Here is a 12,960-nt window from a genome sequence, read left to right as displayed (position 1 = left end):
TGATCAGTCATGGAGAGGTGATTGTCAATCAGCACCCCTAGGTTACGAGCTACCGACTTGGGAGATGGACATGGGCCGAGATTGGAAGGCCAACAATCACTCGACCGCAAGGTTTGGGCTTTACCGTAGAGGATAATTTCCGTCTTGCTGGCATTGAGTTGCAAATGATTGGTTTGCATCCAGATATGCATGTCAGATATACACTTCATGAATTGAAGGGCAGTGAAAGGACTGGACTGGGCTTTCTGCATCTGTTTTCCCTGAGTTTCTCAAAGGGCTTGAGGTAGTGCTTGCCCCATGTTCAAGAAGTCTCCGAAACAACAAAGACTTCAAGTTTATCTGCTACCAGCACTGGGAACTGTGTTTTTTGTGCTGCAACAGAAGAAAAAGCAACCTGACGCCGTCAACGCCGCTGCCTCTGTTGCCCGAAGGCACTGCAGAGGGCATCACCGCACTTCACACTGCAGTCCTGGTCTTAGCGACGACTCTGCTCCAAGCTGACTTTGTTGCCGCTGCCTGTACCGTGGTTTGGGGGCACCTCTTGTAAGTTACATGACGCACCACCTTGTCCCACACCTCAGCCTTGGTCCACTGACATCAGCGCCATCAACTCTACTTTGTCAGCCAACGCCATTGCTTCAGCAACGACAAAGGCGCTGCCTGCTCCTTGACCTGTTAGCACCGAACGAGCACCGCCCCACTTCACACCACAGCCCAGGTATCACTGATGCCACTGGACGCAGTCACCGAGCCATTTTCCTGCACTGCGTCCTGAGAGTACCACACCTCTTTGCATCGCAGCCCCCACGTCTGGTGGCTCCCGTGCTCCTGACTTCAACCACACGGAGTTCGACCTGCAACGCGTGTGACTTCAAGGGGCCCGATGACTCCTGTACCGACCTCCAGAACAGACACTGGCTCATCGCAAGGTCCCCGATCCCCTGCATTTCTAAAGGTCCTTTTTTGCGGGTCTTCCCGGCACCATAGCTGGCCTGTGACGCCACTGTTGGATGTGTTTGTTCAAGTCAACTTGATAGCCCCAGACGGAGCTATCAATTTTCAGTGAACTGTTTTTGAAGTCTATTTTTATCTTATGAGGATTCTTATCTTTTTAGTCTTCTTTTACACAGATAAATATTAGCTATTTTTCAAAGACTATCGTGGTTTTCATTTGTAGTGTTTTCACTCTATTACTGTTTGTTATGTGCAAATGCTTTATGCACTGCCCCGGAGATAAGCCTGACTGCTTGTACCAAGCTACAAAAGGGGGTGAGCAGCGGTTATTTCAGAAGGGTAACTCCCATATCCTGACAAGGAAGAAGGGTCCCAACTTGGACAGGTTAACAACTTGCCAACTAGAGACCCCCATTTCTAACACTGGTGAAAACAAGTTTCCCAGCTACATGATGGCTTCACTGGAAATAGGTATGTTTGGTATCGAACATCTCGTATTCACTAACCCACCCTGATTCCAGTGGTGGATTTACATGAACTCAGAGGGCACCTTAGAGGTGCCACCTGAGAACCTACCAACCTCTGGTGAGTTGGCTGACAGGTCTCTGCCAGTGCGCCACCCGAGACAAGTTTCTGACCTCACAGGGGGAGGGTCTTTGCTCTCATGAGGTCAGAGACAAAGCCTGCACGGGAAGAGGGTGTTTACACCCCTCTCTCAGGATGATCTGCTGATTTGCATTCCAAAGTAGGGGAATTTCAAAGAAGCCACCTCTTTTGAAATGCGAATCTGTCTCCCCTCACTGGAGAGGAAGCCGATCCCTCTTTGTCCAGAGCCCTTTGACACCCGGACAGATGGGAAATTTACCCAGCCAAGTAGGCATGCCCACCACAATGCTGGTGCCACCCCTAAGGTGGGCTAACTAAAGTGGACATGACTTTTCAGAGTGGGCCATCTTTGTGTTCACAAACGTAAGAATTTTGGGACGGGTTAATGCCTTCTTCCCACAGGAAGTGGTCCTATAGGGGGGCGTAGTGACCCCAAGGGTAAGAAGTCCATTGGCTACTATCCTACACTCCAAAAAGACTAAAACGATTCTGCCAACCTGTAAGAAGACTGACGTGATGAGTCCCAAACAGCAAGAACTGATAACCCAGCAACTGACCTGGTGCCAACCCTGCAGACCTGCCTGCTGACTTCGACAATTGCGCCAACAGCGACTTGTATTGCAGCTGTTGAGTATACAAAGTCTGGGAGACCTGCCAGCACTTCACCCTGGAACCAAACCTCCCGTGGGACAGCAAAACTGTCCCCTGCATCCTGCAGACACCTAAAGAAGGATTTGGAGGACTCCGGAACTTCCAAAACCTGATGTTGCCAAGCACCACTGCACCCGACTACCCCAGCCTGACCCGAAATGGTCCAACGGTGTCATTGTGGTCCTCAAGCCCTCCAGGAACAAAGTTCACAGCGGACTGAACCCCCCCCCCCCCCCCCGTGGTCTCCCTGGCGTCGCCTTCAACCTCTAAGCCCCGGCCCCCTCAACTGCGAATGATGCCCTATGAAGAAATCCGACACCCCAAAGACACTCTGCACCCGGACAGCCCATCCCGAAGAGAAGAAGACCAAAGGTGTCCCCACGTCACCCAACATCACAAAACCCGAAGCCACTCCCTAGAGGCCTCTTTGTGACCGGACAAATTCCCATTGGATTGCACTGGGCACCCGACGCTGTTGGCACCACTGCTCCCAGCTGCCCTAGTGCCACTGGCGGTGACCTTCTAGTGCTGCCTTGGACCTTACCCCCATACTCGCCTTTAATCCCAGAGACTTGACTCTTAAGTCCCTGCAAAGAACTGGTAAACCCCATATGTTTTTCCTACCATAGGTTTACATTGCAGGCTTCAAAAAGCTTGCTGTTTGTGAGTTTTTTAAATATAAAAGAATTTCTCTTGCAAAATGTACGTACCTGATCGTATTGGTTCTGGTGCCTAAATATATATAAAGATATGTGCTATTTTTATAAATTAGTGTGGATTTCCTTATTGAGTTGTGTGTATCATTTATTGACTATTCTGTGTATTTGTGTATGTCTAACACTCCCCTCTGATAAGCCTAAGGCTGCTTGACCACACTACCCCCTGAAGAGCACGTAGGCTTGCTAGAGCAAGCCCCTGTCTGCTCATAGGGGGACCCCTGGACTCCTTGCATGATACCTAATTTTGAGGAGCCAGCTCCTACACAGTGCATTCATACTTAGATTTTATGCCGTACTTGACAGCTTAAAAACTAACTCTCTGTGCTTCTTTTTTCATAGGGCTCAGCTTTCACCCCAAACGACCCTGGATTCTAACCAGTTTGCACAACGGTGTTATTCAGCTATGGGACTACCGCATGTGCACCCTTATTGACAAGTTTGATGAGCATGATGGTGAGTGCATTTAAATCTTAAACTTGTTCAGTAGCTTTGTGTTTTACAGATGTTTTTATTTTACCATTGGTGCTTCAGAGTATGAAGTATATGAAAAAATGTGATTGTCTTCGAAGAATGCAGAAATTGCACGGTCATGCAAATAGTCTTAAAAATGTACCGTTATTAAATTGATTTCCCTATTTCTTTTTAAAGGCCCAGTCCGTGGTATTGACTTTCACAAACAACAACCACTGTTTGTCTCTGGAGGAGATGATTATAAAATTAAGGTAAAGGCAGCAACTTGGATGTCTGCAACAAGAGCAGGCTAAGGTCATTCTCCCATGTTTGTGAGTTTTCAGTTGATTTACTTTTGTTTTTTGTGCTTGAACACAGGTTTGGAACTACAAATTGCGCCGCTGTCTATTCACTCTTCTTGGACACCTTGATTACATCCGTACCACTTTCTTCCATCATGTGAGTATCAGTACTTGATTGTGATCTTGAGAAGCATCTCTCTTTTCTGTCTCAAAATTTTGCATTTGGTGAGCTTCATGATGTGCAAAACAGTCATCCGGAGAGTAATACTTCTAAAATGAAAATCATCCATAAGTGCAAGTGGTAGGTAGAGAGGTTCTCAGTAGGAAACATTTATTTGCTATAATGTAAAAAAAGGTGTTACTCCAAAGGTGACTTTAATAACCAAATGATGACCTCTGTGGAAGATGATCAGTGCTTCTAGATGCATCTCATTTCGTTCATTACTTGTAAGTGTGATGTTGATCACCAAAATCCAGTCGGACAGTTTTATTACTCGTGTTAATCCATATCTGACACAACCTCCAGCGGACATTTTGAGCATTTAGTTTGAGTATATGGGTGTATATCCCTTCTCTGAGAATTGTTACATTTTTTTACATTTCTCAATGTTGTGGTGCAGGGTTAGCACTACAAAAACATTGATAAACTGCAGTGGAAGGATTTTAGAATGTCTCAACATATATGTATATGGCACAATGCTTCTGTGGTAGTGTTTGTGAATTTTAAGGTGCTACAATGGTTGTCAAATCAGCGTAGCATTTGCGTAAACTTGAATTAATTTACAATTCCTGTTTAGCTGTAGCAAACATTCCAACCTCTTCTCTTAATACCCCACGATTGTGATAATTGTAAGAATCTAAATTATTGGTGGGTGTGCAACCGCCCACTTTAAAGAATAATCGCAACTCTTGTCAGGATTAACCCTCAAATTCAACTACCTGGTACCCTTTGGCACAAAGCAGACAGGCTTAACTTCAAGGTACACACTGGTCTACCCACACGCTGATTTTCTCGTGCTCTTTAATTCTAACGATTTACCCAGCCAACACGTGTTTCGTCATGGGGAATTACCCACTTGACTTCTTCAGGGCTTTCTGCAAAATATAGACTCTTGTGCGTTCTCCCCACTGGTTCTACTTCCGTCCCGGCTGTTACTGAGCTATTCCTCTTTCACTCTGCTATTGCTATCTTCTGTCAGCCGATCAACCTCCACTGTGTATTCTTATACTTCCGGGTCATACGGGTGCTCATGAAGACGGGGGAAGGAACAGAGCGTACTCGCTAAGAGTGTAACAATACGCAGAACAGAAATGCCAGAATAGTGAGCTGCCTCACGAATATGAATACACAGTGGAGGTTGATCGTCTGACCGAAGATAGCAATAGCAGAGTTAAAGAATACGAGAACATCAGAAACGACTTTTGATTATTTAAAGAGCTCATTGAACTATGTCCTTTTATTGTGTATACTGACAAATTAATTTATACTAAGTACAAGTTGAAATGTGAATAGCGTGTGCGTAGACCAGTGTGTAGATTAGAAGTGTGGGCTTTTGGGGTCCACCTAGAGGGCTCAGAGTATTTTTCCCTCATCTACTGCACCGCTCAAAAGAAGACTACTGTTGCAATTACGCTTACTCAAGAGGTGCCAGCACCCCACAGTAAAGAAGCACCCCACTTGCAGGTTTCGGATAACTTCAAGGTAGTGTGTAAAATATTAATGCAGTGCCAAAACAGTAATAAAGTCAAAGTGCAAAACAATAAATATCCGACATCAAATTAAATAAAATAACATTTAATAAGCAAAATGACACAAAAATGACTAAGATCCAATAAGGGGCACTAAAGAGATGAATTTTCAAAGTTTTAAGTTGAAATAGAGCCAAAAAACACAAAGCGCCAATGCTAGTCTATTGAAGTAGTGGGCTGGGACCTTATAGCTGTTTGAAGCTGACTGTGATGGATCATGGGTCGGACACACCAACCAGGTTCGTCCTGGTCAGAGATTTTACTTTCTGACTTTAGGCCTCTATGTCCCATCCTCCACAGGAGTACACTTCTAAGCCGCTCTCATGGGAGGCACTTAGAAACTCAAAGGGAGTGATGAAAAAGCCCACATCAGGGTCCAGTCGAAGTCCAGTTGCCACTGGTCAGCTGGGTACTTTCAGAAAAAGACCTTCTGCAGCTTGCTGTCAGACTGTAGCCATACAGAAGGTCAGCTGTATGTCGCTTGGAGTCCACCACTTTGTCCTGGGTACGAGGAGGACTGGGTCCAGTCCTTCTGGGCTCCCCTCAGTCAAAGATAGTAGGTAAAGTCACCTTTTGCTCATCCTGCAGGTCTGAAGTAGGTGCCTTTAGTTGCCACATTTATAACTGGCTTCAGGTAGAGGGTAGGGTTGACTCCTTGCCCTTCCCTAACCAACTGGGTAGAAGTTCACAGAGGCCTACTCGACCCTCTTGGCTTTACTGCAAACATGCCCAAAATGCAGTGTTTTCAGGGCAAATCCAAGATGGCAAAAGACTTCTGCAATTCAAAATTACTACTTTTGAACCCTTCCTAAAAATACTTGGGGAATGTACAACTTTCCCCCAAAATATTTCAGGACTAAAGTTAAAATAGTAAATCCACTTCATGGAATATTTGGGGGAAAGTTGCTCTTTACCATGTATTCTAGTAATTGAGTTAAAATAAGAAATTTGACCTTCCAGTGTCGGACACCCACTGCTGCCCTGAGCTCGCAGTCAGGGCAAGAAATTTAGTAATGCTTGTGTCCTCCCACATCTAATACTAACATCCAGTTTGAAGCAGACACTGTACACAACAAATCCAGAGACAGAGGTCTGGTTGGACAGAAGCAGAGTCCTTGAGCAACCAGACACAGGATCTTTGCATCATGTTCTCTCCCTTTCAAGTCTGCCCCAGGTGTTACATGTGGATCAACAGACCTGTCATGGAGGATCTCACAGCCTGCTGTTAACATGATGACTGTAGCCCTAACCCTTCTGCTGAGATCAAAGCAGTCATTCCTGCCTAATCCGTATGACCAGTTAGTCACAGTGACCAAATGTATAAGTCCTGAGAGGAATTTCATACCCGATTCACACCTCATTCAGCCAAGTATAGGCTGAGAGGAGCTGCAGAGTTGAAGCAAACTAGCCTCCAGGACTTTTAGGCATGTATAAGGTAATTTACCAAAAGTCGTGCTTCATTAATATTCATTAAATCTAGACTTCACCATTGAATTTTAGTTTTAATAAATATTAAAAATAATGTAATTTTTCTAGCAGGTCCCAAACCGGAGGTAGCAAAATTCATATTTGACCTTGCTACCCAGTATTTCTCTATTGGCCCGCCAGCCTTTCCACAGTCAAATTAGCTTGTGAGTCCTAGTCACTGTAAGTGCTTGTTCTCTTCAGCTTTCTACATGCCTTACTTTTAAATACCATGCACCCTTCCTTGTGGTCTGCAAGGCCTACATTGAGGTGACTTATTATTATTTTAGAAGGAAGGTTTTTACTAGTCAAAAAGGGCAATTTTGACAGTTTGCATGACAGGTTTTAAATTGCTACAGTCAGGATACTCCGGGTACGCCTGAAGACATGTTCGCACTTCAGCTGTAGTAGATAGCCCATTCGGTGCTGCAATCCACTTGTGACATTTAACCTGCAGGCTCTGGATTTACGTTGTAAATCATATTAGCGCCTTGTAGATAAGTTAAAAAGAACTTTTGAGGAAATGCCAATTCAACTTTGTTTATAAGTGGGAGCACAGGCACTTTACATTTGGTTGGCAGGCGTGTAGTGCACAGAGTTTTAAAGCCTGCAAAAATATAAGATGAAAGGTTAAAAATCTGAGGTGAACATGCAGAAAGGGCAGATGTCCTACTGTAATGATACTTTGTACTGAATTTCCTTAAACTCTGGGCTCATCAGTACTGTTTGCTGCAGTGCTTGCTTGACTAAAACTGGGGCCAGACCTTATTCTGTGGCCTTATTTTTGTCTATATTTCCATTCTTCAGTTTTCTCCTAATCCAGGATTTTGTTTAATCTTCAGGAATACCCTTGGATTCTTAGCGCTTCTGATGATCAGACCATCCGTGTATGGAACTGGCAGTCAAGGACCTGTGTCTGGTAAAAAACAAACCTCTTCAAAGTGGAAAACAGCTGTCTGTTGTGGGTAGTGCACGACTTTGTTGCATTATGGAATTCAGTAAACCAAGTGGTTGTAGGATTATATAAAATGTTTGTATCACCAGACCTGGATGATTGAAAATGTTAAAATCAATTTCTTCACCTTGTAACAATTGACACTATTTTATTTTTTATTTGCAGTGTACTTACAGGACACAATCACTATGTGATGTGTGCCCAGTTTCACCCCTCGGAGGACCTTGTGGTGTCTGCCAGCTTAGACCAGACTGTGCGCGTTTGGGATATTTCTGGTGAGCTGCCCATCTCGAGGGGGTGTTAAGTGTGATGGCCCATCTCTAAACTGCAATGGTTTAAAAGTAGAAGGGTAAAGACAAACATGAGGACAAAACTAATGATGAGGTTAGGTTTTCAGGGATCAGTTAGACATCCCACAGCATTCTGCGAAACAAAGTCCCTATTCCACTTTGACAGCCTGTTGGGACAGTTTTCTACTCCTCACACATCCAAAAGACTCCAATGCTGTGTTTTTAACAGCATCCTCCATGTTTGCAAAATTACAATAACATCAGACTTCATGATAAAGGTACAACAGTTTGGACAAAGGCAAGATCTTTCTACAGTGTCAAAATGGTTTTGATCACCATGTCCTTTTCAACTCCCCTTTTAGGTAAACTGATTTAAAGGGAAAAAAAGCAAAATTTAGCTGCCATTCTTCACAAGCTCTACGTGGAAACTGCTGATGTGCTCAAGCCGAGCATTATCCTTCAACATGAGGTTTAGGTATTGACAGGCTCCGTGTACGGTCTATAATAGTTGAAGTAAACTTGGTACACAAAACCACAGAAAATGATGGGAAGTTGGGCAACTACCCCAAATGTGCCACTGTAAACAGTTGTTGGCACATGGCTCAGTTTGCCAATGACTCACTATCACATTCCCATGTCCTCGACCATAAGTTGGACCCTTATAAGTAACAGAAAAGTCGATTTGTTTGTAAATAACATTCAGTAAAGTGACCCCATTAGAGAGAAATGCTTAACAGAAAAAGGTACTCACACTTTTAGCCTTGGTGTGGAATTATGCCACCTACTTCCCCACTGGAAGTCTGTCATTGGCATCCAATATTATTGCATCTGAGAAACTGGAAACCGGTCACAATTAAGATTAATTTAGTCACAAATTTGGTGGCAGTACTTAAAGATACCCTTTTGAAATTGAGTGCATATAGACTTGTGCTGACCCCATTCACACTTGGTATTCCAGGGTGCCTCCTAAAGCAATGGTAGTGTCTTTGGTCTGCAATTTAAATTTAAAATAAGGCACTTTGAGGCTGTTGCTAGGCCACACCCTTTAAAAAGATTTATCTCAGATAATATGTTAAAGGAATTTCTGGTTTTAGCTTTTTAATTCTATATATTTATCCTCATTTCTTCACTTAAGCACCTTGTGCTCTTGAACAGATTTTAGTTTGATAAAAAGTAAAGGGCCTTTTAAACCGTTTGACGTAAACTCAAATTTATGTCCATTAACTGTCGATTTAATATTGCGATGTTTAGTTTTTTTTACTGGCGTTCTAATTCTATATCAGTGGACCATTCTTTTAGAAACCTATTCAAACAATATCTACCTGTGATATTGTGCTGGGACCAGTGAATCACTTTATAGCACAAAGATGTCATTTCCACCGTAATCCCAATAATTTAAATAGATTATTATTTTACTGTTCAATACTCATTTGGTGTCTTGCCATTTAAAAGAATGAACACTTCAGTTCTTGTGCAAGAATTTTTAGTGGTAGAAATTTCAGAAAAGCAATACTTGAGACTTGAACATCAAAAAGGTGAAACATCGATTTTGCCCAGTAGGTTTACCTTTGCAGTTTCTTGATGGTGCCTTCATGCTCTTCTAAGTACACATCAGTCATGACCAGCTTTGACAGCAGTTGGAGCGAGCAGAATTTGTCTGCTTTCTTCCACTATTGTTGTTCAGTACGAGAAATTTGACATTCCATTCTTCCTTCAATCTGTGTTTGTCCTAAGCCACTTTTTCTTGCCCTGTTTCCTGAGGGTCCTAGCTGAACAGATTCACTGATTTGCTTGGGATGTATCCTGAAATATTTGGAATAGATAACATTTCTTACAGTCGACTGAAGACAGCTTAAAGCGCCTTGACTAAAAGAAAATTCAAATTATTTTCTCATGCCTATCTCTTGTTCTAATATGTTCAGGTAACAAGAGTCCTAGCAAGTCAAATTCTAGTTTTCCAATCCGGGATATTACCTGGTTGGTAGTTGTCCTGGCAAGTATTGCCCCAAGGTTACCCGTCTTTTGAATAATTAAGTTGCAAATGCTCACCATTGTCCCACTGTACAGTATTGCCCATCCTTCCCAGAGCATTGATGAATCTGTTGCTGGGTCCGAGGGAGACGGAGAGAGTTTGCAAGTGTTCTTGAAAAATAGTCTATTAAAATGTTAAAAGCATGAACGTGTGAGTGCCTTATTAACTATGTAAAGTACTAGCAGCTGTAATGAATGCTTGGGTATGCTTAGCTGCCTCGTTTTTTTCAAATTAACATTCACACCATAAGTGAAAAGATAAATTCACTATGGTATCTACACCCCAGAGAGCCTGCTGTACACCCTTAAACAGAACACTTACTTCCCAGAATCAATGCACCCTCAAAAGTGCCTAGATATAATTGTATCCAGGATAGTCCAACTTTTTAACAACAGTAATAAGTGCTTCGGTTTTCCCAATGTTGATTTTATTCCCAGTTTGTTTAGGTTGCTCGATGTAAGTGTTAGAAATATCCCTTTAAAAATAACAAGAAGGAGCCATTGATACTGCACTCCCAATCTCCTATATTTAAAATAGCTATAGGAAGCAATTTATTCTGTTGTGTAGAAGTGTATACAAGTTGCAAGGATTTTTAAATGCATTGCCTTTATGTGTAACAGGGCAGTGTTTATTCAGAATCCTTGATCGGAAATTGCTTAGACACTTACTGGACAATTAACACTTTTGTTTTTCAAGAATTCTAAAGGACATTAGTCTGGCTTATAACTGCCAGATAGTTTTAAAGGACTAAAAAAACTGATGTAACATCTCAGTGCGTTGTCTGTTTTCCATGCACATGTAGTCTGGATCAGATCATCCAGATGAGATCAGGTTGTAAGAACACATTCAAATAAATGTCGGGGGTTCTTTATTTAAAATGCCTTCAAGGCTTCACTTAGCACTGTTAAATCTCTGCCAAGTTAGGAGGCCCTTAGATTTAGACTTTTCTAATTTCCGACGGTTAGCCATTTATTTTTCCTCCGTAGTTTTATATAGCGCAAACATGACCAGAATGTCTCTGGTATCGGAGAGCTTTACATGAGCACCAGTTGCGTTACATGAGGACACATACATTTTTTTGTTAGGCATGGGGAGATTAAGTGATTTGCCCAGAATCGCAGGATGTTGGTTGTTACCGAGACTCTAACCTGGTTCCCTAGATTTGAGGTCCTCCGCACTAGCCGTTGGGTCACATCCTCCCCATTTGTGAAAGGACTACAGCTTATTAAATGTTTCCTTTCATTGCAGGAGTGCGATTACGTGACTCTTACTTCAGCAAGAGAATGCTGCAAGTCTGCATCTATTTAGATGAAATTAGTGTTTCAATTACCCAGCACATGGACCCAGTTGACAATTGCATGTTGAGACACTATTGGTACTGACCTCTTCTTAGGGTACATTGCCAGCGAACCTCCTGCTCTTGACCATGAGAGTTGACTGATAATTATAACAACTCAAAATCACGCAATTTGGAGTTAGCATATGTTGTAATTATATATTGGAGTTTTTAGTCAGTCAGTCCACCCTTTCTTTGTAGCGGCATGAGCTTTTCCAATGATAATGGGAAACTGGTGGCTAATTAGAAAAGGGTGTTCAAATTCCATTTCCAATTAAGAATACACAGGCGGTTAAGAATATTAATATCTGTGTGGATGGCCTGCAAAATTCTATTCCTGCCATATAATTTGCAGAACAATACTGCAGCATTTTGGCAGGAAGTGTTCACAGTGTGTTTGTTCTTTTGAGGTTTGTAGTCCGTCCAAGTGAATTTCATCATAAACCAGGCACATTTTTCAATCCCTACTTTTTTTTGTTGTTTTTTTTAAAATTCCTATAGGCTTTTTATTTCTTGCACTCTTTTGAAATACCTAAATGTGCTGTTATTTGTTCACTGCAGCATGCCCTTAACCGCATAGATTACTAAATCTCTGTAGGAACTCATTCGGTTCACATAGTGTTTCTCTACAAATTCAATATATAACTATTTTACTTAACACAGTTCATATTCTTCTGCATGTCGCAACCACCTTGTGCTCTCTTGATAATTTCTTAACAGCTGAATTTGGAATGCTGCTAATATTTATTAATTGACTAGTATTTTTATGTATTTTCCCCTTCTGTCAAACAACACGTATAGTAAGCTGGACCTTTCTGAGAGTGTCCTTCTTTCTCTCTGGATTTGTGCAGTGGTGGCAGAAATTTCCCAGGCGGCGCCCTTAACCAAGTGGCACCATCCTGCTGGGTTTCTTTTTCCTCCTGTACAGAACATTGTCTCACTGAAGGTTTGATACATTGGATATTGTGAGCCCCGTCCACAGGGAGTTGCCAAGTCTTGGTGGAGAAAGGGAGGAGAAAGCATCAGGAATATGATGCCTCTCTTTTCCATTTGTCATGACATGGCAACCTACAATAATTAGTTGAAAGCGTAGCTTTCTAGGCCACAGGTAATACCTGCGTTTCTTTTACAAATGTGACCAGTATAACATTAAATATTGGCATTCCAGTGCATGAATTTTTTAATCATTATGAAATAAAAATAGTGTTCACAATCTCAGCAGTTTCTTTAAATGCATTACACATAGTGGGCCTACAGATTACTTTTACACTAATGCAGCTTAGAAAAAAATATAGTGTCCGTCAAGTTCAGCATTTGATAGCTAGGGACTTGCCTCCAGCAAGCCAGATGGAAAACATTCCTTGTTTTCTCCCCAACAGTCCAAAAGACCATAAATTAATCATTTAGTGTTAATATAAAAGTTTACAACACCAGCGCCATGTGACTACTGGA

The 12,960-nt window shown here is 42.3% G+C and overlaps 1 protein-coding gene across 1 annotated transcript in view; it reads left to right on the top strand.

Moving 5' to 3' along the window:
* The window catches only part of COPA (coat protein complex I subunit alpha), a 148,457-nt gene that overhangs the window by 20,698 nt on the left and 114,799 nt on the right, over positions 1–12,960 (top strand). Inside the window, exons 2-6 of the mRNA XM_085638451.1 lie at positions 3,270–3,383; positions 3,579–3,652; positions 3,759–3,839; positions 7,738–7,814; positions 8,016–8,125. Of these exons, the coding sequence (XP_085494577.1) occupies positions 3,270–3,383; positions 3,579–3,652; positions 3,759–3,839; positions 7,738–7,814; positions 8,016–8,125 (456 nt within the window). The remainder of the gene's footprint in view (positions 1–3,269; positions 3,384–3,578; positions 3,653–3,758; positions 3,840–7,737; positions 7,815–8,015; positions 8,126–12,960) is intronic.

This window comes from Triturus cristatus, chromosome 12 (assembly GCF_964204655.1).
Source record: "Triturus cristatus chromosome 12, aTriCri1.1, whole genome shotgun sequence".
Lineage (NCBI taxonomy): Eukaryota > Metazoa > Chordata > Amphibia > Caudata > Salamandridae > Triturus > Triturus cristatus.
The sequence above is the reverse complement of the archived record's forward strand: the minus strand, read 5'-3'. Positions and strand labels throughout refer to the sequence as shown.